We start from the raw sequence: 24,848 nt of genomic DNA on the forward strand, positions 1-24,848 counted from the left end.
TGGATATCGCTCTGTGTAAATAAAGTTCTGATTGGCCAGTGGCCAGGCAGGAAGTATAGGCGGGACAAGAGAGAGAGAATTCTGGGAAGTAAAAGGTTGGAGAGAGACACCGCCAACCGCCGCCATGAGAAGCAACATGTAAAGACACTGGTAAGCCACAAGCCATGTGGCAAAGTATAGATAAACAGAAATGGGTTAATTTAAGATAGAAAAAGTAGATAACAAGAAGCCTGCCATAGCCATACATTTTCTAAACAATGTAATTTTTGTGTGTTTTCTTAGTTGGGTCTGAGCGACTGTGGGACTGGTGGGTAAGAGAGATTTGTCCTGACTCTGGGCCAGGCAGGAAAACTCTAACTACACAGCCCAACACACAAAAAAAGCTGAGCTGTGAGAACATGAAGTGCCCAATACCAAATCACAGCTACAGCAGGCTAGAGATTAACCATTCAGCCCAATGAGTTCGAGGTTTCTCTGCTGTGTATGTAAACAGCAGCAGGAAAAAACCTCATGGAGGCAGATGGAAGGAAAGGCAGCAGGCACACCATATGACTGGACCCAGGACTGCTGGGGGAGGCCCAGCATCACCCTTTTGCACACTTCTTTTGCATACTTTGACACAGTGGAAGTAATCCTGGTCAGAGCTCTCCTTTGCCTATGAGTCCTTTATGCCAACACAAACCAACCAAAGGTTCTCTGCTGCTGTTCTCAGAATCCAAAATAATAGACCAGAACCAGAAGAATGGAAATCAGCTCTAACCTCAAGGCTATTGGCCTTGGATTCAACAAAAGCGATCTCAGGTGCAGAAGAAAGCCAGTGAGTGGCCCACATCCCTTTGGGAACTGCCCAGAGCTGGGACATCTGAGGACAGCTGATAACTGATAAGGGTTCTGATCCTCCCACAGAGCACTTGCAATGGCGACTTCTCACTGATATGGAAACTTCTCCCAGCCTCTTATAACAAACACACTGATGAACTGCTGGAGCTTTGAGCAGTTCTTGGGCCTGTGGTCAGCAGGCATTTCTCTGGTGGACGCCTGCACCCGTGACATGGCCAGAGGTTATGAAGGAGAAATCTGTTGTGCCTGAAACTTCACAGCTGCAGACAGATGTGTCGGTGTAGCTAGCCACAGTAAACAGCTGAGGTTACAGTCACTCATGGGAAACACCAAAATGAAAGAGAGGTACAACATGACCCAGAGCTGGGAACTGATCTGGAGCAGTCACTTGTCATGAGTAAGGGTAACAGAAAGTAACATGCTCTTCACAAAGGAACCCTCTGCCCAGTTCCCGACTTAAGGTCACATGAAAGGCAAACATTTTTTTGTGAACAATTATTTGTCAAAATAAATCACTAAAAGGTTCCCTTTTGTAGTTGGAGAGCTTCTCTCCAGCCCGCACCAAGCCCTGTTAGTCCAACAACCCACTTATAAAATACACACACAGACATTCATATTATTTAAACTGCTTGGCCATTAGCTCAGGCCTACCATTGTCTAGCTTTTACTCTTATATTTAGCCCATTTCTATTCATCTATATTTTGCCATGTGGCTCGTGGCTTATCTCTTTCTTGTCATGGCAGTGGCTGGCCTCGTCTCTCCTCCCCCAGCCTTCCACTTCCCAGAATTCTCTTCTCTCTTGTCCCGCCTATACTTCCTGCCTGGCCACTGGCCAAACAGCATTTTATTGATACAGAGCAATATCCACAGCACCCTTCCTTTGTCTGCATAGAGTCATTTGATTTAATGGATGGACTTCTACCATACCACGTCTATTTCATCAAGATACTAAATAAAATGCTACAGAAGACATGATTTTTAGTCGTTAAGTGTAATTACAGATGTATATATTCTCGCTTTGCAATGAGTATGACATTTTCATACAAAAGGAACAGAGCCGGGTACAGAACTAGAGATGTTTAGGAAGTCTCAGGTAAAGCAGTTTCTCCTAAAAATGGCTGTATGAACAAGACCAGAACAATGGCAGTATCAGCGGAAAGGGGGATACCCCTAAACAAGGAACTATGACTCATGGCCACTGGCAGAGGGAGAATTAGCCTCCACCACCCCACAGGGATGAGTCCACTTACTGGTTGTCCAATAAAGAGTGATCAGCCTTCAGACCATACACACACACACACACACACACACACCAAAAACAGACTCAGCAGGTTGTATTTATATATTTGAGCATACATATATGCACATACATGTATGGAACGATAGTAGTCAAAGAAAAAGAGGCTATCCACTGGAGAATGGTGGGGAACACGGGAAGGGGTGGAAGGAGAGTACGTTGGAGAAGACAAGACATGAAAGAGGCGAGTGTCAATATACTCATAGTTGTAGGGGCAGCGTTTGCTGACGGCGCCAGATAAATCCCAAGGCTCACTTTCGACTCCCCAAAGCATGGCTAAGTCAGGCTGCGGATCCAAAGGCGGCACTCACTGATTCCGTGGAAGAGCTCCTCGATGTTAACGGTGTTCTTCGCACTGGTCTCAAACACAATGGCACCTATGGATTCAGCGTATTCCTTAGCATCCCTCAAGGGCACCTCCCTGGAAAAGAGGTCAAATCCATCAAGAAGTGAACGCTTGCTTGTGAAGCACGAGTACTCCAGAGCCCAAAGAAACACCGCTCGTGGGAAGGACACATTTGCTTTCCTATAGAATAACAATTGAACAGTCATAAAGGATTGAAGACCTGCAAGGGTGCACCTTAGAAACGGGTCTCTACAGGTATGGTGGTCCATGCCTTTAATCCCAGTTCGTGGATGCCAGCCTGGTTTACACAGTGAGTCCCAGGACAGCCAGGAATACAGAGAGAGAGCCTGGAAGAAAGGAGGAGGAGGAGGACAAGGAGGAAAAGAAGAAGGAGAAGAAGTTGTAGTTATAGTAATAGTAGTAGCAGTTGGTCTCTGGAAACCATGGACAAGACACACATTTATAAAACAGTGCTTTCTCCACAGGAGTGAATTCCTAGACTGGAGAGAAAATGGTTTGTTAAGTACTGGCTATGGATATTCCAGAAGTTTGAATGTCTGTTCCCTTGAAACTGACATTGAAATTTAATTGCCATTATAAAAGTATTGAGGGGTGAGAACTATAAGAGGATTAAGCTAGAGGGTTGGAATTAAAGCATTTATGAGAGAGAGTTCAACCCCACTCTGCCTCTTTGCCCTTCTGCCTGTGAAGATCAGGGTTCTCCTTTCCACAGACCAACATGGTCTAAACACCATCTTGGAATCACCAAACTTGCTGGTGCCTGGAGATTGAATCTCCCAGGTTCCAGATTTGTAAGTCTGTATATTTTGCTTAAATTATCCAGTCAATGGTATTCTGTCACAAACTAAAACAGACTACGGCAGGTTAGTCCCATCTCTCTCTCTCTCTCTCTGCCAGAGGGTCTCTCTGTGTAGCTTTGCAGTTTGTCCTGCAACTCGCTCTGTAGCCCAGGCTGGCCTCGAACTCACAGAGATCCGCCTGGCTCTGCCTCCCGAGTGCTGGGTTAAAGGTGTGCACCACCACCTTTCTTCTCTATCACATGACTCGACATTAACAAGACTATACTGTGAGTGCACTAGTGTACAGCTTCTGACATGTTTCTGACAGTTTTGCCACATCTGAAGGTTCAACATTCATGTACTCAACTGATTGCAGATGAACACACACACACACACACACACACACACACACACACACACACACCACTTTCTAAACAATGCTGTACAACAGGCTATGTACATCATGAGAATGAATGAGGATGGCCCCTAGAAGCCCAAGTGTTTGAATGCTCGGTCCCCAGTTGGTGGGACTGTTTGGGAAGGACTAGGAGGCGTGGCCTTGTTGGAGGAGGTGTGTGACTGGGGGCAGGCTTTGAGGTTTCAGAAGACGCCATTCTCCATTCTCGGTGTAATCGCTCTTGCTTGCAGACGGAGATGTGAGCTCTCAGCTGCTCCTGCACCATCATGGACTCCCACCCTCTGCAACGGCAAACCCAATTAAACACCTCCTTTCATAACTTGCCTGTGGTCATGGTGCCTTATCACAGTAATAGGAAAGAAATGAATGTATACAGGACTTACATCACACTAATGTAAATAATCTGGAGATGATATAAAGTGCATGGGTGTGTGTGTGGCTTCTGACAGATACTAAGCACCCTGATGGATGTCAAGAGACATCACTGTCACTTTTCACAAACATAAAATCTGTGACATGATTTGATGATGGGCAATGAAAATCTTGTGACCATGATGCAATATGGCATGTCTGAACCTTAACCTTTCAAAGGTGTTTCTTACCAGGGCTTTAGGGTGTAACAATCTAAAAAGGAATCAACATATCTGTTTTCAATATGAAGATACTTCTACAATCATGGAAAACAGAACTCAGAGAATGGGCTAGGGACTAGAGGGGTTAGAAGGAAGAATCTAGAAGCTCTTCTAATGCTGGAGGTGAGAGGTGATATATTTGAGTAAAATGACAATGGAAAAGAAGAGAGGGCACACAAATCTGACTCCTGGGATGAAGCTGAGGAGATGGAATTCACTCCCTTTCCTTTTCTCCCCTCCCTTCACACGACTGGTGTGAGAAGTTGTCGGGTAAAGTGTGCATCAGGACTCACGTTCTTTGGGACTCACATTCCTTGGGATGCCCGTCTAAGTTTACTCTATTGCTGTGATGAAACACCATGACCAAAGCAACTGGGGGGGGGGGGAGAAGGCTTGTTTGGTGTCCACATTCCGGTCACAGTCTACCGCTGAGGGAAGTCAGGCCAAGAGCTGGAGCAGAGGCCACGGAGGAGTGCTGTTTCCTAGCCTGCTCTCCATGGCTATCTTATACCACTCCCTCATCAATCATTGATCAAGAAATTCCCCTAAAGACCTGCCGACAGGCCAGTCAGACACAGGCATTTTCTCAGGTTGAACTTCCTCTTCCCAGGTGGCCCAAGCTTTTGTCAAGTGGACAAAAACAAACAAACCAAAAAAACCCTCCAACAACAACAACCAGGACTAAGCCCAAGCTAAGACAGGAAACTTCCCAGGTCCCAACTGTAGAAGGGTCCAACTAGAACCTGCCGCACTAAAAGCAGCTGTCCCAAGACTAAGTCAGATGGAAGACGCCTCTTGAGTCAACGCTTGGGAGTTCTCACTTCCTGAGTCTTCCTTACTAGAGCAGTTGTCGGGGGACCCGACTGTCCCTACCTGACCAGCCTCGGCCTGCGGCAGTGACTGCCATCGAGTTGTTGTTGTTGTTGTTGAAAGACTTTTTTTATTTATTATGTACACAGAAGAGGGCACCAGATCTCAATACAGATGGTTTTGAGCCACCATGTGGTTGCTGGGAATTGAACTCAGGACCTCTGGAAGAGCAGCCAGTGCTCTTAACCACTGAGCCATCTCTCCAGCCCTACTATTGAGTGTTTTTGTGGCAATTTCTTCACATGTGGAAGATTCCTGAAGGCTTCACCCTGTTTGGTTTAGGACGTTAGCCTATTTCTAAATTTCATCTTGAAGTCTTTATTAAACCATATATCGAGCAGGGTTCACCTCTGCCTGAACAAGAGGCAGTCAACTCTGCTACCTGCTCCTGTCTGTGTATGGAGTTGGGGAACTTGGTAATCATACAAGCCTCAGAGAACCCACTAGAGAGATCACATACAATAGCAAGGCCTCTTCAACTTTGCTTTGGAATTGCCCAACTGTGGCACAAGGCAGTACAGGCTCTGCCAGGATTAAGGTAAGAATAGGTTAGTGGCTGTGTGTGACATTATCTGAAATAGGATGATAGTAAGCTGAGTGTCGCTAGGCAAAAAAATAAGTGGTACACTCAAGCTATCTCAAACTATCAACTGCAGGAGTCAGGATGGTACGCAGGGAGGGGTACAAGCCATGCTTATGTATACTTCACAGCTGTCTTCATATGTTCATACATCTTCAGTTTGCCATAGACACCGAATTGCAGCCTCGTTTGCCTTGTAAACAACCTGGAGCCTAGCTTTATAAAAAGTGTCAGAGTCTCAGCCAATCACAACTGCTTTAGCTTTGTTCAACTAAGACAGACAGGCACAGTAACCAATCAGCTGTCACTCCACCCCACTTTCATTTTCTTTTTTTTTCTTTTTGGTTTTTTTTTTTTTTTTTTTCCGAGACAGGGTTTCTCTGTGTAGCTTTGCGCCTTTCCTGGATCTCGCTTTGTAGACCAGGCTGGCCTCAAACTCACAAAGATCCGCCTGGCTCTGCCTCCCGAGTGCTGAGATTACAGGCATGCGCCACCACTGCCAGGCCACTTTCATTTTCTTATATCTCATTTCCTTTTCTCTGGCTCTAAGTTTTTGTTTTGTTTTGTTTTGTTTTGTTTTTGTTTTGTTTTGTTTTTGCCAGAGCTGAGGATCGAACCCAGGGCCTTGTGCTTGCTAGGCAAGCGCTCTACCACTGAGCTAAATCCCCAACCCCTTCTCTGGCTCTAAGTATAATCTGACTGGCTGGACCTTTTGAGAATGGGATTGCTGTCTGGTCCTAAAACTGAGAAAAAAAAATCAAATTAAGATCTGTAAAACTAGATTTGCTGGTGTGTGTAGGCATGTGCAGGTCCACGTTGCTGGGGACAAAAGCCAGGGTCTCATAAATGTTAGGCTTCGCCACTGAGCTACACCCCCAGCATGTATTTATTTTATTTATGGATGGATGATGTGTGAGTATGTGCGGGCATGGTACCTACCATGTGGAAGTGAGAACAACTTCTGGGAGTTGCTTTTTCCTTCCACAATGCAAGAGATTATTTGTAGACTCTCAAAGGCCAGAGAAAGGACCAACCACTCTTGAGTGCTCCAGAATGTGTTCACTATCATGCTTCAAACAGTGCATGGGCTGACAGGATGGATAACTGGAAGAAAGGTACTTGCCGCCAAGCCCAAATTCACTCCCCAGAACCTAGACAGTAGAAGGGGAGAATCAATCCCCTCTACACACACATTATGATATGTGTATGAGCACAGACGCACAAGTAAGTAACTTTTAGTATAAAAAAATTAAAAGTACATTTGTGTTCTTTGCCTGGGGTTCCCGACACAGCGATCCACAAATTGGCAAGTGTTGGAGTGGTAAGACTATCTCTTATTTATGAAGCTCTCCTGTTGACCACACAGAAGTTAATAGTGTGGGACCTACAGACAGCTGCAGAATTGGGCTAGTTACCCAAGAAGCCCACTATGATGTTAGAGATAGACTTCTAGCCCCACCCCCAGCCACACAGCTACTACCAGAGCGGTACACCGAAAGAATGCTAGAGATTCCTCCTTGACCCTCAGACCACAACCTACGCATCTCTTCCATTTGGGTGTTCCAAGTTCACAGCCTTTACAGCTGAACTATAATTCTAAGGAAGTGCTTTCCTGTGTTCATTCTAGCAAGCCACATGAGGGAGGTCGTGGAAGCCCTGTACTTTGCAGTCTGCTGGGTAAAACTGTGGGTAATTGGGGGATATTTACAGCCGGAGTCTGAACTAAGGCATAACATGGTCCTGAGCCTCTCAGTAGGTGGACTTTTCACCAACTCTGGTCTCTGTCAGAACGAATGGAATTGCTCTTGAAATGCTGTGAAGACAACCTGGGAGAAGACCCTCGGCAGGGTGAGAACATACTGCGTCATGTGCAGTGGTACACATCAGGGGACCCCCCCACCCCCGGCTCTGTTGCAGGAGGAACCACGGCACAGGTTAAAAGGCTGCTGCCAGTCTGTAATTATGACTATGAAGGGTTATAATATCCAGTGTGTGTTCATTTATTTAATTTGTGTGTATGTGGGGGTGAGTGTTTTGCCTGCATGTATGTCTGTGCTCCTCACACACATCTGGTGCCCAAAGGGCCAGAAGAGGGCTATGGATTCCCTGGAACTGGAATTATAGATGGTTGTGAGCTGCCATGTGAGTACTGGGAAATGAACCTGGGTCCTCTAGAAGAGCTACAGCCCTAACATCCAGTATTGATCACTCTTCACACTGAGTGTCTGCTATAGGTTGGACATTGTGACAGGCATTGAAACAGTTACATTGAAACTACCTAGACAGTCAAGATACAAACATGAGGCTGTCAACTTTGATGGCAAAACTACCTTTGGAGTGTCTAGTCCATGCTACATACAGAATCACCAAGAAATGACAAGCTGGGAAATATCACTAGGGGCCCCTCCCTCATCCTCTTTCCAAATTGACCATATGCTGCATGTGACTTCAATGTCAGCATTCCTCAGGGGGTCTGGTGAGACTGAGTCACACCTTTCAGATCAGCTGGGGTGAAGGAGCCAGAGGCTGGCTGAGTGGTCAGGATGGAGGCTGGAATTCAGAGGAAGGACCAGGTTCCAGGGTTCATGGACCAGTGGGAAACAGGCAGGGCTGGAGAAATAGAAAAGGCAGAGGCTGTGGAGGCTGTGGCTCCAGCACGCCACATCTGGAGTGGCTGCCTTCTGCCATCCTTACTCCTTCCCTCTTTCTTTATTAACTGCCCAGCTATCAGACCTGAATCCCGGGACCAACTCTCTCGTCACTTGTCATCAGAATATACCAGGAGCTTGTCTCATCCACGGCTGAGCACAGTGAACTCCTGAGCTGGAGAGAACATGGGGCCCACCTGCACTCAGCTCTAACTTCTTCCCCAACAGTGGGGAAGAGGGCAGCAGGATCCAGCCCACTTCAGCAGCAAAGGTTCTGACTTAACTCTTTCTTGTTCCGAGTGACTGGAGAAGAGGAGGGTACTACTCACAATAACTGCAGTCATTCTCACTGGGCTTCTTTAAACGGGAGCCTGAAATGCTTCCACTAGGAAGTCTAGGGACACTATCATCACCCCCCCCCCTCAGTTTTTGAGATAAAGCTCTAGACGGGTTGCCCAGGCTGGCCTGGAATTGGATATGTAGGCCAGACTAGGCTGGCTTTTAATTAGTGTCAATCTTTCTGCCTGACACCCCAATTCCGACACGATCAGCGTGTACCATCATGCCTGGGGAAAAGATTTAAAAACCAAACAAAGCCAGAAAGTTTGAATTTGAGTGGAAGGGTCCAGCCTCAGCTAAGTAAGCCAGTGCCAGTCTCAAATAACAACAAAAGACCCCAAACGAATAAACACACCCAAGGGAGGAAGAAATCAGAGACCTAGGAAAATGAAGTTGCTTTGTGTTTTAACAAATTCTCAGGTGACTCTGGCTGCAGTGGCGCAAAGGCCAGATAGAACCATGGCTTTGTTCTTGTGCAGGTGCCTTCAACTGTACTTGATACCTCAGAGGTGGTTAAGTGATGTAATGCTAGATGGCAAATCCCCTCAGTTGCCATTCACAGAAAGAGGAGGAAGTCAGGAGGGGCCATGTGGACCTAACAGGAAGTGTGGTTAGTGCTGAGGCCAACTGGAAACTCAGGAGGTACAAGTTGGACCACCCTCCCAAGTGGGCCCGGAAGAGGTTTCTGGGGTGAAGGTAACACCAAGGGGAGGCTCCTCGTGGGCTCAGCTCTGGACTTATCAGCCCCGGGCGGGTCTTATCAAGCTCTGGATGGCAGCCAGTTCTGTGTCCCTTGGACTCAGGTGGAAAGCCCTGAGCTGGTCACTGGCACTTGGAGACGTCTCAGCAGGGGACAGAGATCAGGAACACTGTGTTCTTAGCACTCTAGAATTTCAACTTGCCTGTGCTGCCCAATAGGGGGTCTCTGTTTTGTTGTGCGAGGGTGTTACCAGGCAACAGGGCAGCTGACTCACTGTAATTTCAGGACTATTCAAGTACCTGTGGGCCTCCTCCCCGCAACACCAGGAGCCCAGAAGCCCCACCTGTGAGGAGGGGTCCGTCCAGTGGGTCTCAGCCAGAATAATGCATTGTCCAGCTGAGGGGTCTGTGGAGACTTAGTTCCCAGGACCCTTCCTCCGCTCACTGGCCCTCTCTACCTCCATGAAGGGCAGCAATCCAACCACAGGTTTTAGGCCAGAAGTGCTTGCTGGCAACCTAGCTAAAGTACTCAGATGAACAGGTGAACAGGCTCAGGGCACCAAGCATTGCTCAAGGAGCTAGGGTAACTAACTGCCCCGCAGTATCCACTTCCCTGCTACCTTAGTCCTACACTTATTCATTCAACCAGACTTTACAATGTCGAATGTAGCACCCCGGTGCTACAAAATGCTCACAGAGTTAGATCAGTGTCTCTTTTATACACAACATTGTCTCAGCAACAATGACAACACGGTGCCACATTCTTACAGAATTATCAGAGTATAGAATTCAAACTCCAGGGAGGGCTCCTAGTTCTGACCAGTATCCCACAGGCAAGGAGGGGACACACCAGTGTGTTAGCCATCCGCTAAAAACACTCATTTCAGTGAATGGCCCCAAGAATAAAACGGTCATATTCTGTATAGTTTTCTTGAATTTAGGAAACCTTACATTAGTTCTGAGCAATTTCTCATTCATGGATGGCAAGTAACTTTCCATAAGCCATGGGCATTTTTCTGTAATATTCTTCTGCATCTTCCCTTCCTAGTTTGTTAATGGTGTTGTCTTTTTCCTCTTATTGATTGGTAGGTGTTCTTTACATATTAGGGAACTTAGCCTTCTGTCAAATACTTTCCATATTTTTTCAATATGTCACTTATATCTAGATCTTGTTTGTGGCATTTTTTCCTGACAAGTTTTTGCATGTAAAAGTCAATCTTTTAAAAATAACTGTGTGTGTGTGCACACACACGTGCGTGTGCACCTGAGTATATTGTGCACTACATGAGTACAGTGCCTGTGGAGGCAAAAGGCATAAGGTTCCTTTGGAACAGGAGGCTGTAAGCTGCCATGGAGGTGCTGAGAACTGAACCCAAGTCCTCTGCAAGAGCAGCCAATGCTCAAAACTGCTGAGCTCGTCACCTCCTGCCCAGTCAGTCCTACTAATCCTTTTCCTTGCTGACATCTGCACACTTAAATAGCCCACTTCAGGTCCAAGATGTATGTTTGTTTGTTTGTTTGTTTGTTTGGTTGGTTGGTTGGTTGGTTGTTTGGTTGGTTGGTTTTTGAGACAGGGTTTTTCTGTGTAGCCCTGACTAGCCTGGAACTTGCTCTGTAGACCAGGCTGGCCTCACACTCACACAGATCTGCCTCTCTCTGCTTCCCGAGTGCTGGGATTAAAGGCATCTGCCATTACTGCCTGGCCCAAGATTTTTTTAATTCTGTTCTCTCTTCTTTTTTTAAGTGTGTGTGTGTGTGTGTGTGTGTGTGTGTGTGTGTGTGCGCATCACATGCATGCAGTGCCTGTGGAAGTCAGAAAAGGGCATTGATTCCCTGGACTGAAGCTGTAGTCACAGTGAGCTACCATGGTGGGTGGTGGGAATTGAACCTGGGTCTTGAGGAAGAGCAGCCAGTGCTCTTAACCACTGAGCCATTTCTCCAGCCCCATTTTCTTTCAACTTTTATAGTTTGTTATTTTATATTGAGATATTTGTTCTATTTTTCTTTTATCTTCTCTCATCTCCCACGATTAGTTAGTTATGCAATGCTAGTTATTGAATGACCCCTTTTTTAATACCATTTTTCAATATCAGCTTTACAATTAAATTAGATGTCCTTGTATATTTCCCTCATTCCCTGGGATCTCTACTGGTTGCTAGTCTTTTCTGTCTGTTGTTTCTAGATGACTTTGGGGATCATCCTCCAAAGTGGCTCTTATGTAGGTAACTGGTTTGATACTTTAGTGGATTCATGAGTTAACTTCCAGCAAACTGACATCTTTACAATACTGAGACATCCTACTGTGGTGGTATTTTGTTTGTACTCTACCAAATAAAGCTCACCTGAAGGTCAGAGGGTGGAGCTAACCGTCAGTTAACCATAGAGGTCTGGAGGTCTATACAGACAGGAGACAGGAAGTGATATGGCTGGGCAGAGAGGGGAATATAAGGTGAGAAGAGACAGGAGCTTGGCCCCCTTTTCAGTCTGAGGGGTCACAGAGGTAAGAAGCGACTTTGACTCCTTTACTTCTTCTCTGATCTTTCAGTATCTACCCCGACATCTGACTCCAGGTTTTTATTATTAAGACCAATCAGAATTCGTGCTACATCCTACCTAAGGAAAAAAAAATACACATTATTTTCATTGAAGTCTTCTTTTATTGCCTGCAATAGTGTAAAGTTTTATCTGTTGAGGCTTGCTCATTTCTTGCCTGAATTCATTCCTGAGATTTAAATGTTCAAAAATTGAAATATTACATGTACACAAAAAAGCTGACACGAGGTATTTTAACAGAATGTTGCCATCACAACAAAGAATACAGTTTATCACACTATTCATCCCATGGATGGAAATGATTAAAATGTTCACTAACGGGCAGTGTTAGTGTGGAGAGACAGACAGGTAGACAGACAGACAGACAGACAGATGTGCAAGCACCGCTGGTGGGAGAGCCGTGGCATGAAAGAGTCCACAGAGATGGCGTGAACCACAACGGTGTCCTCTGAGGCGTGTCCGGGCACTTTGGAGCAGACATAGAAAAGTCTTCGCTTGCTCAGAGAAGTAAACACCTAAGTTATAGAGCAAAGCATCTTCATGCTAGACACAAGGACATGGAAAGAGAAGCCAGGACCCTCTCCAGGTAGCCATGAGCCCTTCAGGTACGTTACCCACCCACAGCATTAGGTATTTTGAACTCATTAGACAACAAGAGCCACAGAGTTCAGCACAGAAGCACACCTCCGGGCAATGTCTTATGTGTTTGAAAGCTGGAAAGTAACCCTGGGAGGGGCTGGGCTCTAAAGCACCAGCTCGATGTGTTTTAGACTCGGTTTACAACATCACACTATGAAACCAAAAGTTTGGAAACTGCTATGGAGATGACCATAGGAAAGCCATGATGAAGAAGGTACTACCTATGACGAAACAGCCACTACTCAGACGCCATCCTGTGGGAGCAAAGAAGACAGGCAACAGCAGACACCCATCTGGAGATCGCTAGTGCACACATTAGGTTTCTTAAACTCCACATTAGCAAGAACTAGGTGTTTTACACTCTGCTACATTCTTGGCATACAGCCTTTAGCATCTCATTTAAACACCATGCGCTGTATTTTTATTTCCTCAACCAATTATTCCAATATCATGCTTAAAGGACCAGCCAAGGACCTACAGATGGCTCAGCAGGCTACACTGCCTGCCACCAAGCTGGCCACCTTGAGTTCAATACCTGAGACCCACAGATGGAAGGAGAAAGTAAGTTCCCTTGGGTGTTTCCCTAATTTCCACACGTGTGCTGTGGTATTGGGTGCATGTATATTCACATACACACATGATCAATAAATGTAAAAGAAAAAGAAAAGCCAGGCTGCCCCCGATAACACAGTGAACAGAGACGGCTGTTAAATGCCTAGTGGGGTTATTTTCATCCAAACCATCCCACGTTTAAGGGACCCCAGCCAAAAGCAACAGGAACCATTCACAACATTCCATCAAATCAGGCAGAGGAAGGCTGTGAGGAGGGATTTGCAGAGGCTACATTTGCCATGAAAAGGATTCTCACACCTCCCCATTCCCTCAAGCACCACTGAGACAAATAATCAGAGTCCATTATACTCTCATTGGTGTGTATGTTTTCCAAATACCAAAAATGTCTGCGTAACACACGGTCAAAGCCATTCTGACAGTTCTGGAAGCAGCGGAGTCCTCAGCTCATATGGACACTCAGATCAATTTACTTGAGGGAGAGCTAAAACCGACTTCTTTTGAGAAAGGAAGAATAACTACCACCTTCGGGGTAAACACCGAATGGGTCAATGGCCTGCGACAGTGATCCACGTAAGCCTTTCCATCATGGCACTTGACATGGGTACCCTGGGAAGAACGTCTGTTCCCATGAGGTCTGGCCTGCTTAATCATGTTGACAGGAACAGCTATTCACTTGGGGCCAAATCCCTGGTGTCAAATTCAAGCAGGCCGTGTCGGGTTCTTGGCCACAGACTTAAAGGGGTTGTTTCTCATGAAGAATATTAGAATTTGGAATAGAGGTAAGACTGTGCAGGAAACACGGGTCCTCTTAAGGGACTTGGTCATTCCTTTTCCTCTAAAGACCCCTCCTCAAACAATTCTGGCTGCTCCTAAAGAGGCTAGAGAACCACCAGGAAGAACTGTGAGTTGCGAATCGTGGATTTGCCAAGCCAATGCTCCCTCTCGGTGCCTTGGATGTCATTCCTCATCCTGGATCCGGTTTGCCATTTCACTTCTTAGGGTATGTGGTGTCACAAAGGTCAGGGGCACAGGCTCTGGGACAGGTGGTGACAGGTTTAAAGCCATGTCATCTATTATGTATGCCAGCTCAGGGCCTGGGACGAGCTCCTTATCTGGACTGTGTTTCATCTCACCACATGGAGCCCCTTGTGGATGTAGGATTACAAAGATTAGCACATCCATGGATAATCGCGTCCATCGAGCAGCAAGCATCCAAAGTCAGTTGAGGAGATGATGAGGGTTGGGAAGACAGCTCTGTGGCTATAGTGCTTGGGCTTGGTATGTAAGTGGGAGCACTTGGGTTCATATCCCCATTGCTTATATAAAAGCACAGTGGGGTTGCACCTGAAAATCCAACTCTAGAGTGTGGACACAAAGACACAGGCAGGTTACTAAGGCTTGTTAGCCAGCCAACATGGCCGACATAAGTTCTGAGTTTAGTGAGAGACCCATATGGGCAGGAAGAAGGAAATATCTGCACACATAACACACATGCATGCATGCACACACACACACACACACACACACACACACACACACACACACACTCACACACACGGAGTATTAATTTGTTTTTAGCCTACTGACCAGATGAACAGTAGACAGAGCAAATACAAATAAAAAATATATGCCATCAAGAATTTATCATGGAGGGGCTGGAGAGATGGCTCAGTGGCTAAGAGCACTTAACTGTTCTTGCAAAAGTACCTAGGTTCAATTCCCAGTGACTGGCTCACAATCATCACTAACTTCAGTTTCAGGGGATCCTATTTTTTCTTATGACCTCCATGGGCATAAGGCACACATGCAGTGCACATACATACATGCAGGAAAAAACCCACACACTTAAAACAAATAAATCTTTTTTTTTTTTTTAAAGAAACTTTCCACTGAGGAAATTTTAGCTCCTAAGAAAAGTTGCATGATAAACTCTGAAACTCAAGGGCAGAGAAAGGAAAACAAAGGAAGTAACTTTGTATTCTTAGAAAATCTCTAAGAACAAAAGATAGGGTCTCTGCTCAATAATACACCAGCTTTGAAACATTCTTTCCACGGATCTCCAAGGCTAGAATGAAGCCTGCCGTTCTAAATCAGGGTCAGGGACATCAACAACACTTTATCTTGGAGGTGAGAACACTTCAGTTAGCACATAATGATGTACTTCCTAGCTCCGCTCATTGAAAGCGCTGAAAACCAATGGTACCCCACAGCACCGAGCACACCTGACATCCAGATTGTGGGTTTTAATATCATTTTCTAATGAAAGAAACCAAGGCTTCTCAGAGAAAAATACATACAAGACAAGCCTACCTGCCTTACTGTGGTACCAGTAAGGCACAAGGACACAAGGGCCAACAGGGAAGGACTCCTGATGCCAGAAACCGGAATAGTTTGAGCAACACACACACACACACACACACACACACACACACACAAAAAAAAAAAAAAAAAACATAAATTACTGCTTTCTAACAAGAGTATAAAAAGAAACCTAGTCCACCAGGCCATTACATATCTTTATCCATACTGTTATAACTTCTCTGGGGCCAAAAATTACAGGTTAAATATTACAGAGCACATCACAAGTCCATATCGCTTCCCAAGACTAAAACTGTATGAATTAGGTCAGGTGGTGCTGGCGTAAGGATGGACAAGTGTGCTGCAGAACAGAATATCGACCTAGAAACCGATCTATATATACACTACACGTGGTATCAGCCTGAAACAGGGCTGGTTGCATGTCCGTGGAGAAAGAATGGTCTGTCTAACCAATCATGGTGAGACACCCAGCTAGCTACAAGAGAGGAAAGCACACGGTATAAACAAATAAGCAACAGTGTGTGATCTAAAGACAGATCATTACAAGCTTGTAAGTCTGTAAAGGGTAGTTGACATAGAGGGCCAATCACCAAGCACAGGGTCATGGGAAGATTTCCCATAAGAAACCCCCAAAGAGCAGACTAAAAGGGGAAGACGTTGACAAATCATCTTCCATAAATTGTAAGAGAGAGGAGATACAAAGTCAAGAGAGGACCTAGACCTGAAGGAGACTGTGTGCATGTGTAGTGTGTGTGTGTGTGTGTGTGTGTGTGTGTGTGTGTGTGTACACGCATGCACGTGCACAAATGTGTGCACAGACGTGTACCAGTGTGCATGTGAAAGTTGGGGGTTGATGTGGGACATCTTCCTCCATTGTGTGTCTCCTTATTGTTTGATGTGAGGACTTTTGTAAAGCAAGTGCTCACCCATTGGCAAGTCTGTCTGGATCTCTCTTTCTCCCTTTCCTCCAACCCCCTCACTAGTGCTACAGATAGGCTGCAACCACACCTAGTTCTTTTTGTTTTTTCTTTTTTAAGCTGGTGCTAGGGATCTGAACTCAGGTCCCCATATCTGTATGGTAGGCACTTCACCAGTGGAGCCACCTCTCCCGGCCCCTTGAAGAAGGTATTTTAAATATATAGTGAAAACTAAGGAACAGCATTCAGTATATATATTTTTTAAATTGTAATAAATAAGATTTAAATGAACCACCCAATTGAAAACCTGTTAATGATTTGAAGAGACATTTCACACAAGTGCAGACTTTAAATGGCCAGCAGATGCATGCAGAGTTGCCCACTCTCCTGGTGACAGAGGAAATGTGAGCTGAAGTTACTGTCAGATTCCCTTACACAACTCAAAGCCCCACAAGACTAGACCAGGATGAGAGGACAAGCAGTCTCACACATGGCTGGTGCCCACCCTGGAAACACTAGCGTTACTTTATAAAACTGAGCACACACACACCTAATGAGCCAGCAAAGACTGCTACAGTCTACAGTCTAGAGATATGCTTAAGCATGGCACTGTAAGATATGGATGAGGCTACCCAACCAATGTTCCAAACAACCCACGTCAGGAATGACCCAAATGCCCATCAGCAGTTGGATGGGTAGACATGTAAACCAGACCCACATCCAGACACCAGATGACAGTGGGCATTCATTGGGCGACTCTCACAAGCTGGTTTCAAACAGGAAACAAACCATCATACAATAAAACATTAATTCTTCCATCCGCCTAAAACTCAAAAGTGGGCAAGTCTAAACAATCAGTTTGCTAGAAATACAAACCCGGATGCTAAGAGCATAAGGAAAACAAAGCATGATTGCAAAGTTAGGACGGTGGGTGCCTCTGATTGATGGAAGATATTCCAGACGTGTTCTCTAGGCTCCTGGGAACTCCATGTTCAGCTACTTCCCTCCTGGTTGGGTAACAGCATCAGAAGAGGCTGGGCCACAGCATTTTGAGCACAGAACACACTCTGCAACAGAAGAAGCTCCCATGCCTCCCCACCTCATATAAACAGAGAGCTGCAGGCAGGAAGGCTTGCCACCTTCCTGGACCATTTGGTGTTTGTTGTTGCTGCTATTATTGGCTTTGTGCTCTTGGCATTTAGAATTTATGGGATTTTTATTATCTAGGATTTCAATTTCTGTTATCTGGTTTGCTTATTTAAAAAAAAAAACAAACTTCTGTACATATTTTTTGATCCATTCAAGACTAGCTTTTAGGGCTGTAGGCAAGAAATCAAAACACTTTAATTTTTAGTGAAATACTGAATTTCAAATAAAAATATACATATATAAAATTTTATTTTAGAAAAATGTTTACTTAGTGTGGTGGTTGAAAGAAAATGGCCCTCAAAGGGAGGTGTGACATTGTTAGAGTAGGAATGGCCTTGTTGGAGGAAGTGTCACTTTGGGGGTGGGCTTCGAGGTCCCCTTTGCTCAAGCTACTCCGAGTGTTCAGTCTACTTCCTGTTGCCTGCATATCAAATGTAGCAGCTTTTTCTCCAGCACCATGTCTGCCTGCACACCACCGTGTCCCACCATGATGATAATGGACTAAACCTCTGAACTATGAGCCACTCAAACTAAATGTTTCCTTTGTAAGAGCTGCCGTGGTCATGGTGTCTCTTCACAGCAATAGCAACCCTAACTGAGATACCTGGTACCAAAGGCTTGGCCACTCAGCACACTGTCCAGACACCTTCAGGCTTCCCCAGCCTCCTCACGTGGTGCCGTGCTCACATGGATGGTCTTCATGTCCCCTTTCCTATCACGCAGGCTCCGCTCACCCTGCTCATCCCCACCTCTGGCTCTGGTAGGGAACTTTCTGCTCCCAGAATTTCCTCTTACCCAGATCATCCTTTCTCACCTGCCTCTGACAAAAGTCACCCATCAGAGCCCTACTGAGGTACACCATCCCACAGCCCTGTCTGTGGCACATCATCCCGGCCATTCCTAGTTATGCTGGATGATATGAATGTCCCCCTTCCGAAATTCCTGTCTGCTCTGGACTATGCCCTTGTATTGCTCCTACTGCTGTGAGGGGGAGGGTAAGGCAGGGGTAAATGCTCCCCAAACAGCTCTCCAAGATACATCTGCCCTTTCTTGTAGTTCCCACAGTACTTTGCTGCACACAAAACCTATTTGGTAACTGGATTTCTTAGAAGTGAGCACACCAATGTCTTTCTCCCTACCTATAGGTCCTATTTTTACTCTACTCCCAGATGTCTCTTCATGGTGAACAACCTCCTCTCCAGGACCAGATTCCTGACTCACTGCAGCAGCTCCTGCAGCCCCTCTGGGTGCTCCCCTCAGAGACCAGCACGCCACGCCACTGTAAAGCTTAGAGACAGTCATGCCACAGGAGATGCAGGGTGCCTGCCGACCCCACTAGGGCTCTGCTGGTTCCTTGGTGGGGAGATGAAAGGAATCCTGGCCAGAGGAGGTCAGTGACAATAAGGTCCCTCAAACTCACCATCTGAAGAGAAGGGCCTGTTTCTTTCCGGAGTTCCCATTCTTCATGTCATTGCTCTTGGGTAACTCCCCACTGATAGCCCTCAGAAGATAAAATAAACCTTGTCTGATGGCCTTGTACCAGTTCTTCTGCTGGCTCTCCTCCACCACCACCCCACCAGCCCTAATGATGCCAGAAATGGGAAATCCAAGGAGTGAGACACCAACAGATGACCTTGGAGCTTGGGAAGCAGCTCACACCACACAGAACCCATGAGACAGAGCTAGCATCCGAGAGACTGAGAAAGGCAGACTTTCCCATCCAGAAGTATCCAAAGGGTTTGTTGAACAAGGAATCTGCTGGGAGGGGGAAGGGAAGGCGGAGTGAATTCTCCCAAGCTGCAGGTCAAGACTGGCTAGTGAATATGAGGGGGCGAACCTGGCTTACAGACCAAGGCAGAAGCAGGCAACCCGGGTCTCCAACTGAGACACTGGGGATACTGGTCCCGTTGTCCTCTGAAGCAGATGGTTCCTGAAATACCTGCAGCCTGTTTCAAGCACATACTGCTGCCAGGGCACCTCATTCCTGTGCAGTCAAAGGCAACCAAACACAGGGTGGGTGTAAGGGAGCTCTCATTCCAGGAGGTGGCTCCATCTGAGCCAGATGTGGACAAACCCATCCAATCCCACATTTTCTCCTAACAGTCATCAATATGAGATTCCTAAGAGGAGGGGCAGAGAGCAGCTGGAGCCACTTCTGTGGGAGGCCCTGGTGGTGGGAATGATAAATGGGCCCTCAAAAAGTGTGTGCTTCTGTTTTCCACACGACCTAGATGGCCCGCAGTCAGAGACCAGGATAGACTGGGACTGACTCTAGGCCTCCCCCATTCTCTTCTCATGGTAAGTTCTGGGCTCTCAGGGCAGTGTTTTCCCAGGGACGACCCTTGGGAACACTTGGAGAAGTCTCCGTATCTCTATCTCGTGTGTGTGTGTGTGTGTGTGTGTGTGTGTGTGTGTGTGTGTGTGTGTTGGGGACTTTCTATGTGTATATATGCATGCAATGAGTGTGCAGAGGCCACAGATGGGCCATGGGTGTCTTCGTTCTATGACTTTACACCTAGTCGTTTGAGACAGGGCCTCTCACTGAACCTGCAGTGTACCCGTCTTCATACACAAGCACCACCGCCACCAAATACTGCTGCCGCCGCTGCCACCACCACTAGAGTAAGAGGCACATATGGCTATGCCATCACCTTTACCACCACGGCTACCAGCACCCCCACCACCAACCACCCCCACCACCAGAGTAACAGGCGCATGCAGCCATGCCTGGCTTTTAGGAGGGCGCTGGGGATCGGAACTCGGATCCTCATGTTTGTGTAGCAAGCACTCTATTCACTGATCTGTCTCCCTAGCCCCCACCTTAGTGTGGTGTGTGTGTGTGTGTGTGTGTGTGTGTGTGTGTGTGTGTGTGTAGGTCACAAGACAACCTCAGCTGCCATCATCAGGAAGGCCAACCACCTCATTTGAGATTGGATCTCTTACAGTCCACAAGGCCCCCAATGAGGCATGAATGCCCGTGATCTCCAGAGATCTGTCTATATCTACCTCTCCAACCCTGAGACTGCAAGTGTATGCCACCACACCTGGCATTTCTGCATGGGTTCTGGGGATGGAATCCAGGTCGTCATGTTTGCAAGGCAGGTGCTTTACTGCCTCGACCCTCACCCCCAGCCCCCATCTTCCTCTTCCGACGGACACAGGATCTCTCTGGGACCGGCTCTTGGACTCACAATGTCTGAAAGTTCCCTTACGGATGCTTATGTTCATGAAATTTCTAAGTCACTGAGGAGAGGTTATCTAATTCTCTTTGTATCTTTTCCGACATTCAGTGGCCTCTCTTCTTCACCAGGCCTAGGGGGCCACCTAGTATCTTTCTGGGCTCCCTAGACTCAAGGAAAGGAAGATTCCTTTTCTCTCCAGAACCTGAGCCCCACATGCCTGCCTGGGGCCAGGGATTGCTAGAATGAGCCCAGGCCAAATGCTACTCACTCTGCACATGTGTTAGCCTCTCCTGCCATCTTGACCAGTTTCCTTCCATGTTTTATGTTGTTATGGCTCCACAAGCAGCTGCCACCTGATCATCACATGTCCGGGGCACTTAAGGTTCTTATTTTCTTTCAATATTGGCATGTCCTTTAAATGTCCCCAATTTTGCAATCCTTTGCATCAGCAGATGCTTGGGTGGGGGGAAGGAAGCAGTCAGGCTTCTGGGATCTGGGCCAGAGCTCTTATCCAAGGTCAATGCTGGCAGTCAGGGCAGAAGCAGGAAGGAAGGGAAGTGATGCCCAATGTGAGACCCTGGGCTCATCTTCCCACAGCCACTCCGACTGCATGCCTCAAGCTGACAGACTTGCTGCCTATTCTTCTGGTTTCGTCATCGGTGTCACCATCATCTCAGCAGAGAGTTTTTAAAATTATTCTTTGGCAATTTCATACACGTGTAGAATAAACTCTGATCACACGCATGGCTCCACCCTGACTTGTCTTCCCACACCCCCCACAAGCACCCACCCCCCTCCTCCTACCCAGTTCCTCTCCTACTTCAACACCATCTTGTTTTTCTCTGTGACTCACTGGGTTTAAATAGGCTCACTTGTATGGCAATGGGTGTGAGGTTAGCCAATGGCTCGTGAACCAACTCACCAGAGGCTACTTCACAGAAGATAATACTTCCTCTCCCCTAGCAGCCCTCCACTGCCATTGCCTGCCCCCTTGCCCCCAGGGGACAGGCAGGGACCCGTGTGTCCCTCCCCCAGCTGTGACTGAATGTTGACTGTCTCAGTTTTCTGCCAGCAATTGCAGCCGCCATGAGTTCGTGAGGGCCACCACTATGCCAGAGCCGTAACCCGGGTGTTTCACTGTGGTTCTGGTCCTCTTCCAATCTTTCCACACCTCCAGAGAGGGAAGTTTTTGTTTAGGGTTTTTCCAGGCAAATTGGGAAAATCTATCAGTAAGATCAGGAGTGAGGCTAGAAATCCTGAATTACTCAGGGTCTTTCACCCCAAGGAGCAGGGCAGACCTTTAAAGACAAGCTGAGCAACCCTAACCAAACATCCCAAAACCCAACAAGTCAGAGGCTTTTTTGGAACACTAACATGATAAGTAGAAAATTCAATACCACAAAACTTTAGGGGCTGGAGAGATGGCTCAGAGGGCTGCTCTTCCAAAGGTCCTGAGTTCAATTCCTAGCAACCACATGGTGGCTCAAAACCATCTATAATGAGATCTGGTGCCCTCTTCTGGCATGCAGGCATATATGCAGGCAGATAACACTTGGTACATAATAAATAAATAGATCTTTAAAAAAAAAAACTTTATGCACACACACACACACACACACACACAAAACATTTACAATACTGTATAAAATTACTCTCTAGCTGTGTTTGTTTGTTTGGGTTCGATCCCCAAAACAGCTGTTTATGTCCATGAACATAATTGTGAAATCTGAACTCCAAAGTGCCCTGGTCCTAGGCATCTGGATGAGGGCTACCTAACTTCCACTGTTTTCTGAGCCTCGCATGTGCATGAAGCGCACTGACTAAGGAACGGGTGTCTCTTCTGCTGAGCCCTCTGTTCTCAAGGCCTCGCTTAGACTCTGCCAGATTCAGAAGGCCAATCCACTGCCATCCATCCCAGCACACTCTCCAAACATGCTGTGCACAGCTCTTCTTAAGGGTTGACAAGCTCATGCCACCAATGTCTGTTAAGTGAGCTCATTAGATCACTTATACACACATACAGAGAGAGACAGAGACCGAGAGAGAAACTCCATGCACTGTCCTTCTGTAAACCTCCAATGAAATAACCGGTTTTCTGGGAATTATGGAAGAGCAAAGCACTTTGGGATTGGAGTAAAATGAGGCCAGGCTTGGAATAAGGTCTGAGGCCTGGAGATTTGACTCACTCCCTAGAAGAGAAGCGTGCCAGCAGACAGAATCTGGAGCAGCCAGATTGGCTGACCAACTGCTTGATTCTCCTGCCACAGAGAGCTCCCCACAGGCAGATGCCCACTAGGGTCAGAGGCCCTGTCACTTGCCAGACTATTTCTGTCTCAGGGAGACACATGTACTCTGGACAAAGACCAATACAGCAGGCTTCCCATTTTTGTTTTTCTTGGTGGTGCATACATGCTTGTGTGTGTGTGTGTGTGTGTGTGTGTGTGTGTGTGTGTGTATCTGAGAATCAAACTCTGGGCCCCAAATAATCTAGGAAAATGCTCTACCAATCAACAAGGCCAGCCTCTAAGTGCCAGCTTTTAATAGCATTGGCCTGTACTTCTTTACACTGTGTGTGTTGGGTAGTCAAATTAGCCATTTCACTCACTCTGTGGGCAAAATGTCAATCAGAAAACTCTCCGCAGAAGTTTTGCTGTATATATAAATGATGTGTGCACAATATACAAATGCATACATTTACCAGTGAAAGACCCCAGAGCCCTGGGATACTTTCGTCTGCGAGAGGGCTCCCCCAGAAACCAAGATTCCAAACCAGCAGATGCAACACGCAAGAGGAATGTATTCAGCACTGGCGCAAGTGGGCTCTCTGTCCTGGTCAGTCAGAGAGCCCCGAGCAGCGGTTACAAGCATTTTTAAAGGCAGAAATTACAAAATTAGCATAAGATACCAGGTGCCCCGGGTTTGGCCCAAGTTAAAAATCATCATATATTTCAGCAATCATTTTGTTACGCGGGAAATTTTGTAATATTAGTTGTAAACTGGTTGGCTCGGGGAGGTCTAGGGGAGCGGTTACTCTGGAGGGGAGTTCGCATAGTTATAGGCTTGTGATTGGCTGACATTTGACCTAGTTTGTTGGACTCACCAGATGGTCCTTATCTTGGGTCCCCTTTGAGGAATTTTTAAACAGGGACTTATTATTATTTTAATCTATAATTGCAGACCTTGTCCCAAGGCCGACGGCTGGGCTCTGAAACTTTTTACTTATTTCCAGGGAGAGAATGGGTCAGTGTCTAACGCAAGCAAGTCTACAGAAGCAAAGTCAGCAATTTGCAATTGTAAAATGTATCTCTAATTTTTTTTCCCCACCAGTACTCTACTCTTTTTTTCCATCTAAATCAAAATTCTATTTACTGAATTTTTTTATTGATATCATTATGGATTCACATGCAGTTAGAAGAAATAACACCCTGAGGGAGTTAGAGATGGCCCAGTCAATAAAGAATTCGATGCACAGGCATGAGGGCCTGAGTTTGGATCCCCACACCTATGTTTCAAAAGATGGGTGCAGCAGTGTGTGCCTCTAACTCCAGCCCTGGGAAGGCAGAGAGAGGGAGGTCCGAATCCAGCCAAACTGGTGAGAGATCTTGTATCAAAAATTAAGCTAGGGAGCATCTAAAGAAGACACTTATTCCTGATGTCTGGCCTCCACACACCCAGCATCATGGTGGAAATCTTCTGTATTCCTAGCAGTCAGTAGACTGAGGCAGAAGGATCACAGGTTCAAGGCCATCCTGAGTTCCTAGTAAAATTCTGTTGAGGGGAGAGGGTGGGCAGCAAGATGGCTCAGTGGGTAAAGCTGCTTGCTGCCAAACCTGATGATCTGAATTCCATCTCCAGAGCTCGCAGGGTGGAAGGAGAAAACCATCTCCCTCAAATTGCCCTCTGACCTCCATTCATACATTGTTGCCTCCCATCCTACAAAGTAAAGAAAGTGAAAGGGGAAAAAGAAGCAAAGGAAATAATACTTAGAGTCAAATGTGGTGGTGCACATCTATAATGTCAGTTTTCAGGAGACAGAGGCAGAAAGA

At 46.4% G+C, this 24,848-nt stretch overlaps 1 protein-coding gene across 1 annotated transcript in view; it reads right to left on the reverse strand.

The window, feature by feature from the left end:
• Rab31 (RAB31, member RAS oncogene family) overlaps nucleotides 1-24,848 on the reverse strand; it is a 121,690-nt gene that overhangs the window by 15,225 nt on the left and 81,617 nt on the right. Inside the window, exon 6 of the mRNA XM_036173557.1 lies at nucleotides 2,450-2,559. Within this exon, the coding sequence (XP_036029450.1) occupies nucleotides 2,450-2,559 (110 nt within the window). The remainder of the gene's footprint in view (nucleotides 1-2,449; nucleotides 2,560-24,848) is intronic.

This window comes from Onychomys torridus, chromosome 23 (assembly GCF_903995425.1).
Source record: "Onychomys torridus chromosome 23, mOncTor1.1, whole genome shotgun sequence".
Taxonomy (NCBI): domain Eukaryota; kingdom Metazoa; phylum Chordata; class Mammalia; order Rodentia; family Cricetidae; genus Onychomys; species Onychomys torridus.